Below are 24,135 nucleotides of genomic sequence, written 5' to 3' on the forward strand. Positions count from 1 at the left end.
CGTTTCTTGTCTGTTGCCTCTGTTGTCAGGGATTACCGAGACAGCTCAATCGTTAGTCTGAACAGCGGTTATAGAGAGCAAGAAACTGCCGACGTATGGGCAGGGTCAGCACTAGCCTATCCATTGAAATGTCAACAACACTTGGGCACTGATGATGTCTATGTGAACTAACTGCTGACATATGGACAGGGTCAGTACAACACTAACAGATCAATTGTAATGTCAACAACACTTAATATGATGTCAATGTTATTTATTTTGTATTTGTCTGAAGTGCGATATTTGTAGCCAATGACAGCACTGGGCTTTTGTTATTGTCCAATCATAGTTTAGTTAACACATTTTTTAAAGAAAGATTTATGGTTCTTTTTTTGGTTTTTAGTAATTCTTTGTGAAAATCTCTATTTCTTTTCAAAATCACAACTGGTATAAACGTTTCCTATAACATACATTGCAAGGTTTTCAAAACAATATTGTATGAACACACCAAAACTATATCATAATAAGTCATTTATTAACCATATCCAGCACTTCTTTAAACAGCATAAGTGCAACAATGTAGCTTATTGTCTGTCAAAGTCAGATGAAAATAAGTATCAGTTGTACTTATCAAACACAAGCAATCATAGTTTAAACTATTTCCAAGTTAAATTGTTTTCTGCTTAAACGCTATTTAAATCTCAGTACTTAACAAACTTCAAAAATGTATCCTTTTTATTTTAAACAACAGGTCTGGAAAAATGCCTTTGGACACTAATAAATAAAACATTTGTAGGGATTAAGCCAGACTAAAAATGCCAAGAGTGGCCTGAAACTTGGTAGGGTAACCCACAGGTACAATGTACTTGAAAAACTAATTTGTCCTTATATATATAAATATACAAGAGGGCCTGAAAGGCCCAAAGTCGCTCACCTGAGATAACAAGATATTATTGGGACAAATCTTCTGACCAAGTTTCACGAAGATCGGAAAATAAATGTGGCCTCTAGAGTGTTAACAAGGTTTTACTATAGCAATATAAGGAAAAATGCCCCGCCCCCTGGCAGCCATGTTTTTCAACCAACCGGCATCATTTTTGAACTTGTCCAAGATATTATCGGGATGAATCTTCTGACCAAGTTTCATGAAGATCGGACAGTAAATGTGGCCTCTAAGAGTGTTAACAAGATTTTACTATAGCCATATAAGGAAAAATGCCCCGCCCCTTGGAAGCCATTTTTGTTCAAGCAAACATAATTATTTTCGAACTCATCCAAGATACCATTGAGACCTATCTTCTGACCAAATTTCATGAAGATTGGACTATAAATGTGGCCTCTAGAGTGTTAACAAGGTTTTACTATAGCCATATATAGCCATATAAGGAAAAATGCCCCGCCCCTGGTGGCCATGTTTTTAAAGCATCAAAACCATTTTCGAACTCATCCAAGATATCATTGGGACAAATCTTCTGACCAAGTTTCATGATGATCGGAAAATAAATGTGACCTCTAGAGTGTTAACAAGGTTTTACTATAGCCATAAAAGGAAAATAGCCCCGCCCCCGTGGTGGCAATGTTTTTCAACCAACCGGCATCATTTTTGAACTCGTCCAAGATATTATTGAGATGAATCTTCTGACTGAGTTTCATGATTATCGGACTATAAATGTGGCCTCTAGAGTATTAACAAGATATTACTATAGCCTTATATAGCCATATAAGGAAAAATGCCCCGCCCCTTGGCAACCATGTTTTCCAAGCAAAGGTTACCATTTTTGAACTCATCCAAGATATCAGTGGGACAAATCTTCTGAGCAAGTTTCATAAAGATCGGAAAATAAAAGTGGCCTCTAAAGTGTTAACATGATTTTACTATAGCCATATATGAAAAAAAATGCCCCGCCCCCTGGCGGCAATGTTTTTCAACCAACCGGCATCATTTTCAAACTCATCCAAGATATTATTAGGATGAATCTTTTGACCAAGTTTTATGAAGATCAGACAATAAATGTGGCCTCTAGAGTGTTAACAAGATTTTACTATAGCCATATATAGCCATATTAGGAAAAATGCCCCGCCCCTTGGCAGCCATGTTTTTCAAGCAAACCTAACCATTTTCGAACTCATCCAAGATATCATTGAAACCAATGATCTGACCAAATACAATGAAGATTGGACAATAAATGTGGCCTCTAGAGAGTTAACAAGGCAAATGTTGACACCGCACAACGCACAATGGACAACGGACAAAAAGCGATCACAAAAGCTCACCATGAGCACGTTGTGCTCAGGTGAGCTAATAATATATATATATAATAAAAGAAAAGGTATCCAACGATGATTTTACAGATGTATTGAATAACACTATGCAACAGCATGAAAAATCAAACAATGCACAACTATGACGTTGTGGTTGTCAGAAAGAAGCGTCAATCTATGATTAAACACCGTGCTAGTGCATAGTGTTATTCAATACACCTGTGAAAGCATCATTGGATATCTTCTATTTTATTTTGTATATAAGGACCCAAACAATTTTTTTCAAGTACCTGTGGGATGACCTTTTTTGTGAAAAGAAAAATCAGTTGGTAAACTTTGTAAAATGTTTGTGACTGAATTTTGCTGTTAACATCTCAAAGCACCACTCTTTCACCTTAAATTCCACTTAAGCTTAATTCCAATATTCATATTTCACATTTACAACATCTCCACATGACATCCAGTACATCATGGCGCATCCCCGCCACACACACACACATAATCCAGGCATGTCCACTATTTATCCTCGTAGAACTTTGGCAGGTCGTCCCCAGTGAGGGTGTGGCGCTCTACTCCATCCTTTGTAATACAGGCAAGACGTATCACGCCGCCAGAACTGCCATCTCGGTTAATGGCCAGAGATACAGCTGAAACATAACAACGAAGATCGGATTGTATAGAACTAGTACCATTTTAAAGATAAACCAGGCACAGATTAATCAGGGGGGGGGATAAGGGGCACATGCCCCACCCCCAGCCGCTAAAGCCTTCGTTTTTCGTGTTTTTTGTGGAACCAACATGATCAGATGTACCAACCATACTGTCCACTATGGGGGGGGGGAGGTAGTTGTTGTATGTTAATTTTGAAAGCACCTATATTAAGTATCAACACATTAATATTTGACCATTCATAGTATTCATAGTACACTGATTTCATGCCGCCAACCTGCCCGCGTATTTGTTTTGTGAAACAAATTGTGTGTCCCCCAAGTTATGTCCTCTCTGGATCCGGCCCTGTAAACAACTATCACTGAATGAAAATTGTATTCTTTTTATGTTATGATGCATGCCGGATGTTTCATACCACCAGAATCGCCATCCCGGTTGCTGGTCAGTGATAGAGCATTTAGTATACAGCTACTTGAAGAAAACTTTGATTTAGTGAAGGTTGTTCATTAAATAAACTATAATATTAAATGGGGTGCCAAAGAATTGGCTATTTGCCTGTGAACATTAAAGTATTTGTAGGCAACAATAGACAATTTACCGTAATTACTCTATGTTTTCGGACACACTAAGTTTTCGAACACCTCCTTTTTTTTAGCAAAAATTATTATTTTTCATGACTCTTAATTTTCGGAGACACGATTTTTCGTCCATTATTTATGTCTCTAAGTTTTCGGACAGAATATTTTACAGCGCTATTTTACTAAATTTCGGTCCTGTTTTCGATATCTAATGACACTTCGATCATGGGGTTTAACAACCAGATTAACATCATAAAACATGGAAGGTGCATGCCTGAGGGCAACGGACCATTACATTGCGTTATTGGGTAAATAACCTGGTAAACCGGTATTAAACAATGGTTTCGCCCGATAGCATAAGCGTTATGACACTTACCAGGGGCAGTACCAATTAACAGTTCAATTATCTACTGCAATGGTCTTACCCCTTCTAAGTAAAATAACTGTGACAAACACTAAACGTTTCAAAGTGTAATGCACCCTATTGCAAGTTTTACGAACAATGGAAGGTGTTAGAAAACAACTATCTGAAATGAACAAACAAAGAGTTCAAAATTTGCTTTTTTTGCGTTAATTACAGGTTCATACTAGCGAGTATCGGTACGTCTCATTCTCATCTTTGAACTCGTTGGTCAAAGTACAACCTTGTAGTAACTTTCTGTCAAATAAATGCAGCATTTAAAATTATTTAAAATGCAGTGCAAATATATATAACTGTAATTTATACTGTACGGCATGGTATTTTACAAGCGCATGCTATTACCGGTAGTCGTTGATACAATTGACGCTATTTTCGGCCACTTCAATTTTCGACTCTAAGTTTTCGGACACCTGCATTTTGTGAATATTTTTCGAACCTATGTTTTCGGACACAAAAAAAAATAATTATTTTTAAGTATCCGAAAACATAGAGTTATTACGGTAAATTTGATTTAATAACATTTAGTTTGCTAAATGGTTATATATGAACCAATACAACAGAAAAGCAATTTCGTGAGGAAGGATAAAATGTTATTATCAACCGAATGCAAAGATTTGCAACAGTAGCATAAAGAACTAACCTCTAACCCTAGATCATTGTAATGAATCTCAGAAAAAAACGCAAGCAGGGTTTAAATTACAAATTTTATTTTCAATGTATATGCAGCAACTTACATACACACAACATTATATTTGAATTCATCCTAATTAAATGACAAAAAAAAAGTTCCATAATTTTTTTTTGAGATATCACTGCCAACTTGTGCTGATCATGCTTAAAATAGGCTTTTTCTTAGCTTTCATATATGTCTGTGTATGCACTTATGACAACTGAGCTGGGTTTTGGAAAATGCAGAGTTAAGGCATATGTATAAAGTAGTGTCCAAGATTACCCTGAACAGTATGCACAGCTTAATCAATGAGGGCACTTGCCCCTTTATAGAAATTTTCATTTGAAGGAATTCTTTTCTAAACAAGAATCCAATCATTTGAAGGAAATCTTTTCTAAACATGAATCCAATCATTTGAAAGAATTCTTTTCTAAACAAGAATCCAATATAGGCGGAAAATTTAGTCCTATATTAGCCTGTGCAGATTGGGGAAGAATCATAATGCACATGCATAAAGCCTGGTTTCCCAAGACACTATCGTATATCATATTGACCTTTCACTTTGCAAATGGTGTACATGATATAACAAAAGAAGCTGATGCAACAATGTAACACTCTACCGAATTCCCTACCGTTAGCGATAAACTTGATGCAGTCATCCTTCTTCATGCCAGGCTTGTAGTTGGCGTCCACGTAGCCGTACAAATAGGTGCTGCCTGAGCCTCCAATAGCCACCGGCATCCTGTTCCACATGCCTCCCAGGGGGATGGTGTACACCTGCAATAAAATAGATATAGTGTACACCTGCGATAAAATAGATATGGTGTACACCTGCAATAAAATAGATATAGTGTACACCTGCGATAAAATGGATATGGTGTACACCTGCAATAAAATAGATACAGTGTACACCTGCAGTCAAATACAAAGTGTACACCTGCAATAAAATAGATATAGAGTACACCTGAAATAAAATATATTAATGTACACCTGCAATACAATAGATATAGTGCACACCTGCAACACAATAGATATAGTGTACACCTGCAATACAACAGATATAGTGTACACCTGCAATAAAATAGATAAAGTGTACACACGATATAAAATAGATATAGTTAACACATGATATAAAATAGATATAGTGTTACTGTACACCTGCAGTACACATGATGTAATATAGGTCTACAGTACACATAGTATAATGGATACATGCATTTCACATTATAGTGTACACCTGCAGTAAAATATACACGCATTCTGGTCCACATGCCACACAGGGGAATAGTGAACACCTGCAGTAAACATGGTAAACATATGCAGTTCATACATCGCACATGGGCAAATCTACGGACAAGTTTCAGCCCCATTTCCCTGTTCAAAAAGTATAGATATTCCTTCTATAATGTCCTTGAAATTTGCATTTTTATGTAAGCTTAATTAAAAACAGGAGATGTGTTTGTCAGAAACACAATGCCCCCTTCTGTGCCGCTTTGATTTATAATTTTTTATCATTTGGCAGGTACAGATAATTATCTCCCTTTGAAGCTTATTACTTCCCTTGGATTTGTTTTTTTGACCTTTGACCTTGAAGAATAACCTTTACCTTTCACCACTCAAAATGTGCAGCTCCATGAGATACACATGCACGCCGAATATCAAGTTGCTATCTGAAGCGACATAGAAGTTATGAACATTTTTTGAAGCCTACACGCCAAACCTAAATGCAAAGTGTGACAGAAAGACAGACAGACAGACTGACGGTCCGATCACTATATGCCCTCCTTCGGGGGCATAAAAATTAGGATAATAACTGACTAAGCTAGAGGCATTTTTCTGAATCAATATCAGCAATTATCTTCACATCAGGTTTTATCGTGATCTAATTAAGAATTGTGGCAAAGTATTTGATTTATTTGAAAAGAACAAATAGGGATTTAAAAAAGCCTTATAAGAAAGATTGCATTTCACATTATGCCATTATAATAGATTGAAATAAAGAAAAACTGTAGCAAAACATGCGTCATAATGCATATAAAATACCACATCATTGTCTAGCAATATGCCTTCTTTACGCACATATACTATAACTAATCAGAATGCATTGACCATTTAACCCAGAATATAAAAAGATATGAAACAGTGGCAAACTGTTTAATATTTATTTAAAACTATTTAATGGCAAACTTCAAAACATGCCAAAGTCTGTGAAAGGGTCCTTATATGTAAATTTTTTTTTTACTATACTTAAGTTTGTATAACAGAGCATGATGTATATGGGCCCTGGATTTCTCACCTGTCCACCATGGCGTTTGTCCCAGCCAGCAACCAGGATGCCTGCAGAGAGACTGTCCCTGTTGTTGTAGCAAAGATTCCTGAACACAGAGGCTGCAGTCTTCACCAGAGGTTCCTCTCCCATCTCCATCCTGAACACAGAGTGGAGATTCTCAAACATAGAGCACAGATTCTCAAACACAGAGTGATTGTCAATCACAGAGTGGAGATTGTCTAACACAGAGCACATATACTCAAACACAGAGCTGAGATTATCAAATACAGTGTGGAGATTATCAAACACAGAGCACATATTCCCAACACACAGAGTGAAGATTCTTTAACACAGAGCACAGATTCTCAAACACAGAGCACATATTCTTAAACAAAGAGCACAGATTCTCATACAAATCCCACAGATTCCAAACACAGAGCACAGATTCTCTAAAGAAACATATATACATAGAATGAGTTGCAGACTTATATTGACCAACATAGTTTTACAGGAACCAGTCAGCTTATAAATGAGTAACTAACTTTAAAGGTGAGAGAAATACTTTAAGGGAGAAAAAAATGTTGAAAAGGAACATTAAAATACCTGAAAAGTGAGTAACATTCCTATTATATGTAGTTAGAAACATCACACACATGAGAAACATACACATGAGAAACATACACATGAGAAACATACACATGAGAAACATACACATGAGAAACATACACATGAGAAACATACTTAAACAGGGAACTTACATGTATAGAGTGGGGATAATACTTCAGATATACAGGTAGTGACTTAGATATACAGTCAAAACTAAGCAGCGGTCAGTCAAGGGAAAAGGCCAAAGTGGCCATTGTCCACAAGTGACCACTGTTTTCGGATCACCGCTTTTTTGATGGTTGGTCAGTTGGTAGTATTGCTACATCATTTCCCCATTGAACCAGTCATTTGCACACAGTGTAAAACAAAAGCTCATTGCCGATAACTACAAGTAAGTATAACACATAAATAACTTATATTGAATAACACAGAATAATATCTTATAAATTGATTTTAAATTAATTTCATATTTTAAAACAAGACGTATGACTTTATCAACGATAGTATGATTGTTTATCCATGCATCTTGTTCATTCAGTTAAAAAAGGTTGTCACGTGTCATTGATGTCACATCGGAACACGTATAACAATCACTAGTTATTGAGTAAGAGACTTATACTAGGAATGACCTAGATATAGAATAAAATATATAAACTGGGAACGACTTAGATATAGAGTAAGATATATAAACTTTGAGTGATTTAGATATAGAGTAAGATATATAAACTGTGTGTGACATAGAATGTATAAAGTATGACATTTTGACAGAGAGCAACAAACATAGAGAAAGTGTGTAAATATTTTGACAGAGTTGGATCTATATATAGAATGAGCAAAAGATTTCTACATGGTATGACCTAGATACAGAGGGAGTAACATAGTTTACTGGGTACAACCTAGATATATATATTTGGGCCGTGCCCTGTGAAAAAGGGGTTTAATTCATGTGCGTAAAATGTAGTCCCAGATTAGCCTGTGCAGTAAGCACAGGCTTATCAGGGACAACACTTAGCAAAAATCTACTTAAGGTGGAAAAAAAAGTGTCATCCCTGATTAGTCTGTGACAACTGCATCGGCTAATCTGGGACAACACTTTAAGCATATGCATTAAACCACTTTTCACACAGCACGGCAAAAATAATATATATATTAATATGTGTATACAGAGACACAGCTAGGTTTGAGGCGCGTGAAATATTTAAACAGAGAGGATCTAAGTATAGAATGAGAAAAACATTTATACAAGGCTGAACTTAGTTATAGAGTGAGTAACAGATCAATACAAGAAATGACCTTGGTATGGGTTGAAGAACATACTGATACAGGGAGTGACCTACTTATAGAAGTTGAGGTGGTAGTTGACGATGTCGGCCACTGCCTGTGTATCTGCAGCAGAACCTGAGCGACAGCAGTAGATGTAGTCAGTCACCTTGGTGAGCTTGTCTGTCACACGGTTGGCAATGTAAGCCCTGGAATGACATTAGGTTCACAATTGTGCGTGTATACTGACATAAAAAATATGGACAAAAGTACTCCTTTTGCATTTTGCATGTAATTAAAACAAATGGGACCTTCAAATATATTTAAGCTTTATATTCATGTCCAATTTAAATTTAGATTCATTTTCAAAGCATAACACATTTTACAACAATATCCAACTTAACAGTAGATCTTATATCCAATGTTAGACGTACATGTATATCCCTGAGGTAAACACCAGCCCATGAATGCATAATTTATTTTCATATCGTAACAAAGGGAGGTGATCTACGTTTGTGGACGTGTTAATTGTGGAATGGCTTTTTAAGGTTTGTTAAACAGTAGATATTTCCATGAACGTAACAGCTTACCCCGAGGTTGTTCTGGAATCTGCACCAATGACAACACCACCATCAAACTCTATAGCTGCAATAGTTGTCTGAAAATACAACATAGTTTCATTATGCACTAAACAACACGAGAGACTGGTACAGAATGTGCATTATATCTTCAAGAGATAAATTTAAAAAAATGTCCAAACAAAGTTTAACATATTCAAACAAAGTTATATTCACAATATTCCAACAACCAAAATATGCAAATGATAAAAAGAGATATTATAATGATGGTCTCATTTAACACTTTGCATGCTGGGAAATTTGTCGTCTGCTAAAATGTCGTCTGCAGAATTTCTAAAATTAGCATTTTCTTCTATTTTTTTCAAAGAATACTATCAGAATAGCAAACAGTTTGGATCCTGATGAGACGCCACATTTTGTGGCGTCTCATCAGGATCCAAACTGTTTGCAAAGGCCTTTAAAATTCGGTTCCCGCACTGAAAGGGCTAAGAAAAGGGCTAGACATTTACGATTGCCCCATTGCTCCTGATCAATGACGAGAAGGTTATGTCGCGAGTTTTGTATCGTGTTATTCCTTTAAATTTGACCCAGCATATGTACAAATATTACAAGATATGTACATTTCCAGAAAGGAAATCTATTTCTGCAATTGATGAAGTAATGGGTGTTCAAAGCAATAACCCTGTTTTTGAGTCATTATGAATCGACTACCTTGTCATATATATTTTTATTATTTTTATTTTATAGCGACTTTTTTTCAGAAAAGTTTATTTTTCGTTATAATTTGATTATTTTTCATTTAAAATGATGTTTCTACTTATTAATATCATAGCCACACGTCATCCACCTGTGATTCAAACAGTGATAAATATCAGTGAAAATTACATGTAATAACATTTCAGGGCCCCCAAACAGGAATTATAAAGATTGAAGCTAATTTATAACTCAAGTTATGGTCTTGATCCAAACATAATGAAAGTGTCATAAATATTATGGGTGCTTATAAATCAATCATGTTTCTTCAGGTAAAAATGAGATAACCAAAATATAACTATGTAACCTTACCTATACTGATATCTTACCAAAACTATTTACTGTACAAACTATATATAGATACATACATATTTTTTTTAAAGGCTATTATAATAAAATTAATACGATTGTTTGCTAATGCCATTTAGTATGTTAAATAGATATATTCCAGGTTTTTTTACCTTATATAACAGATATATAATATTGGCGTCTTACCCCACCAAACTAGGCTGTTTTTTTCCCCTTTCAGAACCAAAAATTCCCCCTAAAAAAAAAAAAAAAAAATTTTTTTTTTTTTTTTAAATAGAAAGATGTGTCTCATGATTATAATATCTCAATTCTATTTCAATTTAATCTTGCCAAACGTAATAAATTATAAAAAAACCCAATGAATTTAGTGCAAACATGTACATGTATTGTAATAATGAGAGAGTAAGTTAACAAATCCCCCAAAAAGGGGAACGTCGCGAAAATTCCCACGCGCACAATTTTTCCCCAAAGTGGAAAATCCCGCGTAAAATTTCCCCCACAAAAGGGCTAAAGGCCCCTTCCCCCACAACCCAAAAAAAAACCTGTATTCCCAATAAAATATAATATGCTAATGGTTTTGTGCATGGATCATAATTATTATAATTAATTGTATAAACAATTAACAGCTTTTTATTACTGAGTAATGATAATTATCTGTATAAAATTTAAGGTCACAATGAAAATTATTGCTAAGCTTTCTTTTTTTCTTACTTTCGCAAATATCCAGCTATGGCGATTCTCAAATTGACATTAGTTACCAGCACTGTGAATTACTGCTTTTCTGTACAGATTTAGTCATTTTTGTAATTGTTATTTGGGTGTTGCAATGTGTCTTATAAGCGGATATAGCTCTATCTCAAGTTTATTATGGCAGACCCAGTGTGGTATCAGTTAAGATATTAGACCTCCCCTCATTAAATCAACTTTGTGTTATATACATTGATTGTTATCAGACAAGGCTTTTATAACATAGGTTGCAGTACCACGTAGCACCAAGGTCCCACCCTGCCCCCTTTAAATTACACATGCCATTGTTTTGATTTTGTCACGTTTAATAATATAACGGATGTTGTATTTGAAGTTTCAGTAAATCCAGAAAGCTTTCAAGTATCCGTTCTGTGTCAATAATTATGAACCATACAGCGTATATATAGTTTCATTCAAAGCAATCGTATTGTAGAATTACAACAAGATATGTGTTTGAAGCTTTGAAGCTATATATTTGACCTTTGACCTTGAAGGATGACCTTGACATATGAAGTTGCTATCTTCAATATTGCAAAAGTTATAATTGCAAAATGTTAAAGTTGGAGCAAACAAACACACCAACCAACCAACAGACAGGGCAAAAACAATATGTCACCCACTATAGTGGTGGGGGACATAATAAATATGTTATATAATTTAAACCATTATCAAAGTGTAAACAAATTTAAAATATATAGGGACAAATTTCATTTCAATACCTTTCAACACATATAGCTTAAAAAACAACAATAAATATCAGCGCTTCCGTTAGTGGATGTCCGGGCGTAAATTGCGCCCGAAAACGGCAGTCGTACGTCCATTATGCAAATGGTGGAAGTCCCTTGGACGTCCCATAATCCGCATGTACGCTATTTACTAATACACAACACGTACAAATGTCAACTGTAAATCGGGTTATTCAGACCGTTATCTCCGCCCAAGAGCTACTGTTTTCAATGAAATTCTCAGCGAGTGGCCAATATTGATTTTTCCAGCTGTCAATCAAAGTCTTCTTGGTAAGCGCACCAGCCGATCAGCGCTCAGGCAGCCGAATACACGCCGACCCCACTGTATACAATACTATAAGCAACCTCTGCATTACTTTATTTATTCAGCAATCAAATATTTAAGTCCACGTTTTCCCCGAAGAAGAATGACGTGACGTTGTACATGAAGTCTAATTTTCGCATGATTTTTATCTGTACACGAAATACACGAGAAATGTTTTTTTTTAGCCATAGTTTTCATAACTTTCCATGAAAAATAAAATCCTGAATTTTTTGGATAACACGTTTTTTTATATGCATTTGAAAATAAGCAGTATGCAAAATTAACCCATAGCCTGATCACCAATGCGATAAAATCTCGACTCTGGCAATAGCAAAAATCTGAAAACAGTTTGGAAATAAACCGACAAATAATCAATTCACGAAAATTTGTTCGCGTGCGCGATCAAATTAGAACGAATTCGGCATTTCGGAAATGTTCGTTCGGTACCGATTTTTCCCAGTATTTTATTTATTTTGTTAGCAGATGGTACGGACATGGACTGCAATTGACGAAATATCTTCGCTAGTTTCCAAAAATCTTAAGTCAAATGTCCGCCATCTTGAAATACATTATTTTAAGTGTCGATTAGCAAAGCAAAGTAGTGCAAAAGCATATTGTAAAGCAATACATGTATGTTAACCAAATTATATATTGATTATGTATTTAATGAGTAATTGGTTTTCATTTTCTGCAGTCAAACGATATGCACATATTATTTCATGTGCAAAACACGTACATTTTTTTTCGGACAGTTGTTTTCAGATAAAGTATTTTTCGTCGATCATAAAGTACATATTACATTTTAATTTCAGTCGTTGATTTGTCATAATTACTTAATATGAACAGTGCTCTATGCTCTCATATCGCATCACGTGATTAATTGGAATTGCCCCATCCCACAATTCAACTTGCGTAAAATGGCAGATGATAGCGGACGTCAATATTGTCCGTATTTTGGATTTGAAAATAGCAATCATAATAATACTGGATTATCCGGTAATGGATAGAGTTGGAACATGTACGTATATTAAAATTCTATAATAAAAGTGGGACTTCAAAATTTAAGTCTGGGACGTCCAAAATTTTAAAAGCTAACGGAAGCGCTGAAATATTATATTAGTAAATTATAAATAACGCCCATTGTGAAAGCCACAAGGGAAACATCAAGGTGGTCAAGCTTCAAAACACAGTATCAGTACATCTTTTTACCCTTAATTATCAGGATTTTAATGCCTAATTAAGATTTAAAACAAGAGCACCGCCTTGCGGGTGCATACCGCTTATCTATTTTCTTTTTAAAGGTGAAGGGACTCTCATTTTCAATCACAAAGGAGGGAGGGGTGGAGTGAAGAGGGGTGTATAGTGTGGGGGTGTGGACATTTATTACATTATTTTCCAAAAATGCGAAAAAAATAAAAAATAGGGGGGGATTCGGGGGAGGGGGGGGGGGGGGGGGCGGGCACGGGGGATGGTTTGGGTGGAGTCTATTTTGGTATGTCAGGTAAGAGTAGTTTTGTCAAAGTATCAATCAAATCTAATCATAAATAAAGAAGTTATGGCAATTTTAGCAAAATTTAATAATTTGACCTTGAGAGTCAAGGTCATTCAAAGGTCAAGGTAAAATTCAACCTGCCAGGTACAGTAACCTCATGATAGCATGAAAGTATTTGAAGTTTGAAAGCAATAGCCTTGATAGTTAAGAAGTAAAGTGAATCGAAACACAAAATTTAACCATATATTCAAAGTTACAAAGTCAAAAAAGGGCCATAATTCCGTAAAATAACAACCAGAGTTATGCAACTTGTCCTTTTACTGTACCCTTATGATAGTTTGCGAGTGTTCCAAGTATGAAAGCAATATCTATGATACTTTAGGGGTAAAGTGGACCAAAACACAAAACTTAACCAAATTTTCAATTTTCTAAGTATGAAGGGCCCATAATTCCGTCCAAATGCCAGTCAGAGTTACATTACTTTGCGTGCACAGTCCCCTTATGATAGTTAATAAGTGTTGCAAGTATGAAAGCAATAGCTTTGATACTGTAGGAATAAAGTGAACCTAAACACAAAACTTAACCAAATTTTCAATTTTCTAAGTATAAAAAGGGCCCATAATTCTGTCAAAATGCCAGTCAGAGTTACATTACTTTGCCTGCACAGTCCCCTTATGATAGTTAGTAAGTGTTGCAAGTAAGAAAGCAATAGCTTTGATACTTACGGAATAAAATGGACCTAAACACAAAACTTAACCAAAATTTTCAATTTTCTAAGTATAAAAAGGGCACATTATTCTGTAAAAATGCACGCAAGAGTTATATAACTTTGCCTTCCCAGTCCCATCATGATAGTAAGTAAGTGTACCATGTTTGAATGCAATAGCATTGATACTTTCTGAGAAAAGTGGACCTAAACGCAAAACTTAACCAAAATTTTCAATTTTCTAAGTATAAAAAGGGCACATAACTCTGTCAAAATGCACGCCAGAGTTATATAACTTTGCCTACCCAGTCCTCTCATGATAGTAAGTAAGTGTACCAAGTTTGAATGCAATAGCATTGATACTTTCTGAGAAAAGTGGACCTAAACGCAAAACTTAACCGGACGCCGACGCCAAGGTGATGACAATAGCTCATTTTTTTTTTTCAAATAAGGCCACGACTTTTATATTTCTTGGTTTACAAAACCGCCGACCCTAATTTTTGGAAAATGGGAAAAAAAATAAAATCGGAAAATCGTCTTTTTTTTAAATATTTTATTCCCGACCGCACTGCAAAACGAGAAAAAAAACGATCCTGTTTGAGTACGGTTGCGAATAAAATCAAGTAAGTACAATCAACGATTGGTTCACATATATTGCAGAGATCGGGATATTTTTCAATGTGACACATTATGTACCAGTCCTTTTATGGGCACTTCTCAAAATTTATTTCGGGTAAAAATTACAGACAATAAGAAAATCAGCGTCAGTCAAATGTCGACCCCATCAAAATTTATTTCCATGTCTGTGACGCAACTATATTGTTTAACATGTTAATTATATTAAACAAACCCGATAGTATTTGATAATTAGTATAAATAATCCAATAAAACACTGCCATTATTTACGATATATGTGTTTAGGAATTTTGTAAACACGTCCGCCATAGTTTATAGGAACTGTACAGAAAGTTTGGAAATCGGAACAAATCGGTATATCTCGGAAAATCATTGATAAATGTATTTGTCGTTTCAATGCTTAGGGCCGAGTAATTTCGGCAAATCGGAACTCAACTTGTGTAAAACACTAGCTCAATTAACCGTTAAACTCCGCCTCCGTTCTCTGCAAAAGATTTGAAGGCGGAGCTATGCACGTGCTTTTATTAAATTGGAGGATTGCAATTGAAAAACAAACACACGATTGGTTCGGCATGTTGATTGCTAGACAAAGGAAGCCAATTTTTTCGGCGCGAAATTTGTCGCTTAATTGCTTCCGACAGAAAGCGGCTTTCCTTTGATGACGTCAAACTGTCAATTCACACAGACTGCACATTTTCGGAAGACTTTAACTGACTCCTTGTTTACAATTCCAGTAAAAAAAAAACACTTGCTAACATTAAACTTTGGATTAAATTATCAAAATAAAGCAAAAGCGAAGTTGACAAATATGATTAAATTAATTCGCGTCAGTTCAAATAAGACGTTTTGCGTTGTAAATCAACGAGTTTTCATGACAACAACAACTTTGACAAACATTACCGCGACGACGCATGGATCGATCTACCTCGATTTTTTTTTCATGTACGATCTCATAAGTCGAGTAAGAGCAAACACATACCGGGTAATTTGTGTATGAGTAGTTTATCTTAATATATAAGATTTATGCAACGGGCATCGCATTGCGTAATGGTGCGCATCCAATTTTGGAAATGAAGCGCAGTTTTTCGTTTTAATGGGAGAAGAACGCATGTCATGTAATGGAGTGTTTAAAATTGCCTGATGTTACATAAGGTGCTGTTAGGACTCATTTCATTTGAAGATATAGATGTGTTTCATTGCATAATTTGATTTTTTGTCTCTGTGTTAAGGTTATAAAAGATATGATCTCTTTGTTCTGATGTTATTAGTATTAACTTTTTTTTCCGTTTTTTTTTTTTTTTTTTTTTTCGACCGCCCGATGGACCATTTTCAAAATAATTTTTGTAAACCAATAAAAAAAAAAGTCGTGGCCTAATAGATGAGCTAAAAATGTGTTTGTCAGAAACAATATGTCCCCTTCTGCGCCGCTTTGATTTTTTTTTTGACCTTTTACCTTGAAGGATGACCTTGATCTTTCCCCACTCAAAATGTGCGGCTCCATGAGATACACATGCATGCCAAATATCAAGTTGGTATCTTCAATATTGCCAAAGTATTCATAAAATGAGCGATTTGGCCACATATACTTGACCTTTGACCTTGAAGGATGACCTTGACCTTTCACCACTCAAAATGTGCGGCTCCATGAGATACACATGCATGCCAAATATCAAGTTGGTATCTTCAACATTGCCAAAGTATTCATAAAATGAGCCATTTTGGCCACATATATATGACCTCTGACCTTGAAGGATGACCTTGACCTTGACCATTCACCACTCAAAATGTGCAGCTCCATGAGATACACATGCATGCCATATATCAAGTTGCTATCTTCAATATTGCAAAAGTATTCATAAAATAAGCGATCTTGGCCACATATATTTGACCTTGAAGGATGACCATGACCTTTCACCACTCAAAATGTGCGGCTCCATGAGATACACATGCATGCCAAATATCAAATTGCTATCTTGAATATTGAAAAAGTTATTGGAAATGTTAAAGTTGGAGCAATCAGACCAACAGACAGGGCAAAAACAATATGTCCCCCACTATAGTGGGTGGGGGACATAAAAAACATATAAAACAAAACTATTGAATTTTTGCTGCCATTTCAACCAAAATTTTTGATGTAGGAACAAAATGAAATGACGTGCATAATGTCCATATTGCCATTTGTCCATGTTTCAAGTTTCAAGAAAAAATATGAAGAACTTTTGAAGTTATCGCTGGATCCAGAAAAGTGTGACAGTCAGACAAACAGAGCGCAAACCATAAGGCCTAAAAAAAAAAATCGTTTGTTTCCACTGACATGGCCAAAAAAATTAGGGTAGGTAGGTAGGCAAATAATTTTATTTTTAAAAATATTTTTTTTTTAGAAATTGTCGTACATGGTGCATTTTCTTCTCATGTTTTGTGTATAAACTGTATGTACAATAAATTTGATGATGTCTGTAATGCTATATGACTATATTTAAATGCTTTTATGAAATAAAAACTTGCTGTTCATTAATATTGAATGTGTTGCTTTCCTTAATTCCGAGTTTAATGTTGACTTCTGGCAACGGCTTAAATATACCATTTTATGACCAATAAAAGGCATAACTATAACAAGTCACAGAGAGCTTGACCCTCAGTGTCTATAGGGATTCAGTGTTGTTATACTTTCTGGTCCTTTGGGTTCATGCAGTGTATTCTATATTATTTATTATTTATAATATATTAAATACCTCAAAAGCAGTGCTACGGGAACGCCAGTGGTGTTGCATTAAACATTATCACCATGGAAAGACCCAATCAAACCGGATGTGCTTTTATATTTCTTGGATGCAGTTAATGTTCCCAAAGGACCACATTTTCAGATTATATTATGTACTGGTGGCGTGGGGTCTATCTACCCATGAATTTCAGGAACAGAACAGAACATTTATTACGACTTGTATTATATACATACAATTACACACACACAAATCAATAAACAAACACAAAATCAAATCACACCAAGCACAGAAAAGCAGAAATTTAATGCTTCTTGTATCAAACTATACTTATAAATTTAAACAAGAAATGTGTTTGTTAGAAACACCATGTCCCCTACTGCGCCGCTTTGAAGCTAAATCTTTGACCTTCAAGGATGACCTTGACCTTTCACCACTCAAAATGTGCAGGTCCATGAGATACACATGCATGCCAAGTATGAAGTTGCTATCTTCAATCTTGCAAAAGTAATTGCAAATGTTAAAGTTGGGGCAAACAAACAAACAAACAAATGAACCAACATACAGGGCAAAAACAATATGTCCCCCACTTTAGCACTATGACTGTGCTTGCCCTGAAAATGATAACATTTTTACTTATTAAATATAACTAGAATTTTGACATGGACAATTATGCTTGGACAGAGACAAATACACTATATATACAGTAGACAAAATGAAAAATGGCTGAACTGTTTGCAGTCAGAAGTCCTACCATAATGATCATCTTTACATTCAGCTGTGAAAGTTGAAGCAAAATTTGTCAAGCAGAGGAGTTGAACACACACAATTTTGTAATAATAAATTCAAAAGTGAAAAAAAAAAGACAAAGGACCATAATCCTGCCAGAAATAATTCTAGGCAATATTCATTTCTTGGAGATCCAATGTAAAAGTTTAGTAGAGATGCACCCTGTCGTTAAAGAGGACTTTAAAACATGAAATCTTTAAACTTTGTATTCCATTGTGGAAAAAAAATTGCTATCTTGAATTGCCAATTACAAAACCATCCAGCAAGCTATTAAAACAGTCAGTTGCAGACCATTTGAATTACTTAAAATTGTCAAAACTTTGGCAAAGACACAAACTGGTATTACTTTTTCCTTCAACAGTACAGTCAAGTTACCATTACCGGATCAGTAGCGTAATTAAGTTGTGCTGGTGAAAAACAATGAACGGTTTGAGACTTCTTTAACACCAGTTTGATTAAAAATTACCGTTGCTAACTGATTCAGCACATAGTCTTATTTTTACACGCAGACAAAATCTTAAACATCAATCAAAACTGAAATGGACTTTTGCATGCCGAAAGACTACTAAATGGCCTTTAAAATAATGGGTAAACTTCTTACTTTCCAACAGAGTTATAGCAAGTGGCCACAAAAAATGTTCAACCTCGATTTGGAAACGAGACAGAAGTCAACAAAGTCGTATATACATGTCAGCAAAACATACCGAAATGTTTGACAAAGAGACGCTCCAATTACGACTCAATCAATGCGTTTAAATAATAGGCCTTGAAGATGCTTTGTGCAAAATATCATCTAACAATTTCAACTATTTATCGCAAAACGCAGTCTTGAACATCAAAGTGATCCGCTATGCGCAATGATCCGGTAATGGCGCTGGGCGCCGCCATCTTGTTTATGTTGAAAGTTTAATGTACGGCCCCGATAACGTTGAACGCTTATTGAGCGCGCCGAAAATATACGCGGTCCGATTTTTTTCGAATTTTGGGCTAAAAAAAGATTAGGACCGGCGGCAAAAAATTAGGTAGGGTCGGGCCACCGGAAACAAACAACTTTTTTTGTTACGCCTAAGTCCCCTCCGGTGAAACCAATAGGGGACAAAAATGTGTTTTGTTTCCGGCATGTGCATTAAAAAATAATAAGACAATTTTATTACCAGCATGATGGTCATCTTGAGCATCAGCAAAAGATTCATCGCTGTCCAAATAAGATTCAGAAAAAAGCGGACTAACATTCATTAAATTCTGTCTCATACATGTATGTTTCAACAGACTTTGTCATATTCGTTCTCACTAATTACACCGTCATTACATGGTATTCGGAGGATACTCATACAAGCTTAAAGCAAATTCGAAAACTACGGAAAAGAACTAAAAAATGCGTTACAGCGACTTAAGCACGATTGAAAGTTCGTAGAAAGTTGATATAATTGAAAGCGAAATGATTTCTTGGGAAATATGGGTCATACCCCGGTAGTCAATTCTGAAGTTAACCAATCCGGCCTCTCCATATTAAAAGCAAAATCTGAAGAAATTGCCGGCGAATATTTGCTTGTCATGATAGACGCCATGTTGTTTCTGGTCGATTTGATTGAAGAGCTCTATTGGTCAAACCGGTGTCGCGTGATAATTGCAAGACCGTGAGAAAGTTAAGATTTGCAGGAAAACAACAATCTCCGCGCAGAGTTGTCGTTCCTTGCTCTCACATACAACTCTGCGAAATGCTCAGCTTGCCATTTTGCCTATAAAATAGATAAAACCGAACAAACGCATTCAATGTATATTTGATTTGATATTTAAGATCGCATGCATTAAATTAAGAAATATGACTTTTAAATGCACGATAAATCGTGCAAAAACTTGCGTGTTTTAATGGATTTACAGACGTTTCGCGCCCAAGTTTTTTCGCACCCTAGTTATTTCGGCCCCAAGACGTTTCCGCCCTGGTCGTTTCGCACCTGGTCGTTTCGCCCCCATACTAGCGGAACACTAGTGGTTGAGTAGTTTAATTGGTCACCATTATATAATTTTAATAAGAGGATATTTATCACGTCAATGATTAAACTTATAGTCTTAGTAACAAAAAACTAAAAGAAATAACTTTCTGACCTATTTATTAATTTGACATACATTAACGTAGAATAACAGTGTAAAACAACGTGATGAACACTTACGATATTTCAGTAGTTTAGTTACATAAAACGACAATGAAAGCATTCTTTATTTACTAGTATGTATTTTATGAAGTACATAAACACAACAGCGTATAAGCAACACAAAGAAAAGTCCGTAGAGTCTATTTGTTTATTTATTTGGCATAAAATAACGTAGAATAACAGTGGTGTAAAACATCGCGATGAACACATACGATAATTCAGTAGTTTAGTTACATAAAACGACAATGAAAGCATTCTTTATTTATATAGTTTATGAACAACATAAACATAACAGCGTATGACAACACGAAGAAATGTCCGTAGAGTCTATTTGTTTATTCATTTGGCATAAAATAACAAATAACAACGCGATGAACACATTCGATATTTCAGTAGTTGTCCGCAGGCACGCAGGTAGGTGAGATCGACAGCGTACATTACTCCATGTCTGGCGGTCCGTATAGTTTTCCGCAAGCACGCAGGTAGTGAGTGGTCGTCAGTTCACCCGCAGAGTATTTTTCAAATAAATCCTTGACTTTTTGGGAGAGGTGTCTGTACTGACGGCCTCTATTTGTGCCGTCATTGCTGCCGGATGCTATCAGGGTTGCGTGCCGCTGTGCATGCTGGCAATCACTGAGTAGCACAGGTACTAATCTGTAAAATGACAGACCGCGGTGACCAGCTCTCGAGTTCAGACGATGGTGATATCCTGAAATGTATATAATGAACTATTAAAAAGTTAAAAATTAATTACATAAAATATATCGATGGATTATATTATAACTTTTTAATAATAAGTAAATGTATATCGTTTTATTAGTAAATCAAGTACATAGAAGAACAAGTTGATTTATCATTTCATTATTAATAAATAAATAATAATCATAACCCTAAAAAAACGACATTTTATAAAATCATTTTTACTACGACGATCTTTATCTGATAGTTAAAATAACATTACGCAACAACATAGGATTAGCGGCAATGTTCTAACAGATAAGCTGTCCGCATTGAATGGCATGTTTATAACACCTGTTCAGACTGTTAATCAAATATCCATTTAGGGAGCACTTTAAAAGAAAACTGATTTGTTTATTTATTGACAATCGAAGGCGGATGTCAGTAATTGATTGTTGCCCAAGCACCACTTTGTGCGTAAGCTGTCAAGTTAATAAATGGAACTTATCGCAGTTAAGATGTTTAATTATGTCTTACGACTTTAACATTATAATATGTCATCACTTTCTTATTATTATTTCCATTTACAAAGTCATTTTTAATTGAATTTAATAAATAGTTTAATACTAATAGAATATCACGCATACAAGAAACCAAATGCTTTATTTCCATACATTGTATTGTATTAAATATGAAATTGCACTAGATGAATATTTTTTTTGAATATAGTAGAACAGAACACATAGTTTATTCGAGTATACATAGAACACAATAATAAATTACAGCAAAGCACATTTATAAACTGAATGAGTCGTAATTATTAACATTACAATATATAGAAGCACTGTTATTTTTTTTAATACGGATCTCCAAATGTTTTTGCATTTCGTTTTCTACAAATGGTAAGCGCTATAGCTACCATAACTAACACCTGTTTTATCACAATTACATAATGAGGGAATGAAATACATTTTTAATTTAAGACTCATGCTATTTAAATTTACGGTCAATTGCCTCAAATATATGTATCTATATGGGTGCTGGATGTTTCGGTAAATGACCAGTTCGGTAAATTGATTTATAGAGTAAAAGTCGTGGATGTTTCGGTAAATTGATTTTATATAGGAGGTATACCTACAACGAGGTGTTAATGACACCTATTATCGGCTTACAATAACATTGGGGGCATTTATTTGCAAACTGTGGATTACTTTTGAGTTGAGTAATTAATGCCATGCCTAAGGTAAAGAATTTAGTTAATTTTACGATTTAAATAACGCAATACTGTTGTTTGGTTTTTAAATTGGTGCTTTTATTTAATTAACAAAATTATAACATAATAGTAAAAATAAGAAATAATGATTTATGGCGGAATAAATGTAAGCTCTGCAATTACGTTTAATGCTATTTAAAAAAGTTTTTTATGATTAAAGAATAAAGGTTTCATGTTGAATTTTATATTTATTTATATGTTTTATTATTTCTTTCTGGTTGCGAAAAACACACAAAAAAACAATATATAAAATTTAAAACGTGTACGTAATTAATAAAAAGTAATATAATGATACGCGTTATGTTTTATAATTATGTTAAGTGCGCGTGTCATTGAACGTTGAGTTAAGCGAAGAGATACACATACTTGAAAACTGATAAAATTGACATATAACACAACGCCAGCCGAATGAATACACTGTGTAATAGCAAGCTGCCGTGATGATCATTATCTTATCAAATTAATACACTGGCACCTGACTACTGTACTGGAACAATGGGTTTTACGGCCAAAATAACTGATATCATTTTTTGCCCTAACAAATCGGTTCAATAAATAAATAATAACTGATCTACTTTGTAATCCGTTTTATTTACCATATAATATAAATAAGCAACAACTAAACCTTGGATACTATATATATATATTTGAATATTTCATGTCATTTAAAAAAAATGAGGGTGTAAGCACATATTAATTAGATACATTTTTGACGCACTACAATATTTTTACATTTTTATCACACATTTTTATCATTCAGATTTTCTAATACAAATTAGATACATGTACGACACTGTTCAATTTAATGTTACATTTCAACCATATCAGTCGTTCATCTTTCAAGCCTCGTCGTCGTCGAGCATGTGGTGGACCGCTGTGGATGGTTGATGGGCATTGATGTGGCTGATGATCCTCAGAAGTTCAGTTGTTGTCAGCTTCTCTTCTTCGTAGTCATCCCATGCTTGATGCAGTCTGCCGTGTATCGTAACATACTTCTTCCGCCTGATCTTCGTGAGAAGGTGCTGGCTCACCAGCCGTATATGAAGATCAACAGTCTCAGATTCCTCTCTGAGAAGGTTGGCCAACTTGTAAAGCCCGAGGTTGGCTGAACACGCTCGTGCGTTGATGCGTCTATGCCATCCTGTAATTATAATAAAAACATGTTTGTACTTAATAACAAGATTATGTCATTTTTTTATCAGTTTTTAATAACATTATTATGAAACAAATGCTTATTACCGTTATAGTATGATATGAAAGTATAAGATTAATATACGAAAAATATACAATGTGAATTGTTTCATACTTATAAATTAATAATGCTAATTGTATTATAGTTACCTTCCAAGTCGTTGTTCGTTCGCACCTCCTCTCTAAACACGCACCAATTGAGGGGTCGCCATACACTGCCGTGGATCCATGTACGGGAAATGTACTCGCATACCCGCAGTACGGGACCCCCGACTCCTTCAGCTACCTCCATCAGCCTGTTGAATGCCGGTTCAATCTGTTCAACTGGTAGATAAGGAAGGGACAT

The 24,135-nt window shown here is 35.1% G+C and overlaps 2 protein-coding genes across 2 annotated transcripts; both read right to left on the reverse strand.

Moving 5' to 3' along the window:
* Nucleotides 1-236: 236 nt before the first annotated feature.
* On the reverse strand, nt 237-20,127 carry LOC127882288 (proteasome subunit beta type-6-like). The gene is made up of 6 exons (XM_052430850.1): nt 19,961-20,127; nt 9,305-9,372; nt 8,792-8,923; nt 6,876-7,005; nt 5,212-5,356; nt 237-2,888 (listed from the first exon to the last, which is right to left on the reverse strand). Exons 1-6 carry the CDS (start codon nt 20,060-20,062, stop codon nt 2,758-2,760), a joined length of 708 nt encoding a protein of 235 aa, XP_052286810.1. The 5' UTR covers nt 20,063-20,127; the 3' UTR covers nt 237-2,757.
* Nucleotides 20,128-23,437: 3,310 nt separating this feature from the next.
* Nucleotides 23,438-24,135, reverse strand: LOC127831277 (uncharacterized). Its single transcript, XM_052356254.1, has 2 exons — nt 23,940-24,135; nt 23,438-23,739 (listed from the first exon to the last, which is right to left on the reverse strand). Exons 1-2 carry the CDS (start codon nt 24,133-24,135, stop codon nt 23,438-23,440), a joined length of 498 nt encoding a protein of 165 aa, XP_052212214.1.

Source organism: Dreissena polymorpha, chromosome 5 (genome assembly GCF_020536995.1).
Source record: "Dreissena polymorpha isolate Duluth1 chromosome 5, UMN_Dpol_1.0, whole genome shotgun sequence".
Lineage (NCBI taxonomy): Eukaryota > Metazoa > Mollusca > Bivalvia > Myida > Dreissenidae > Dreissena > Dreissena polymorpha.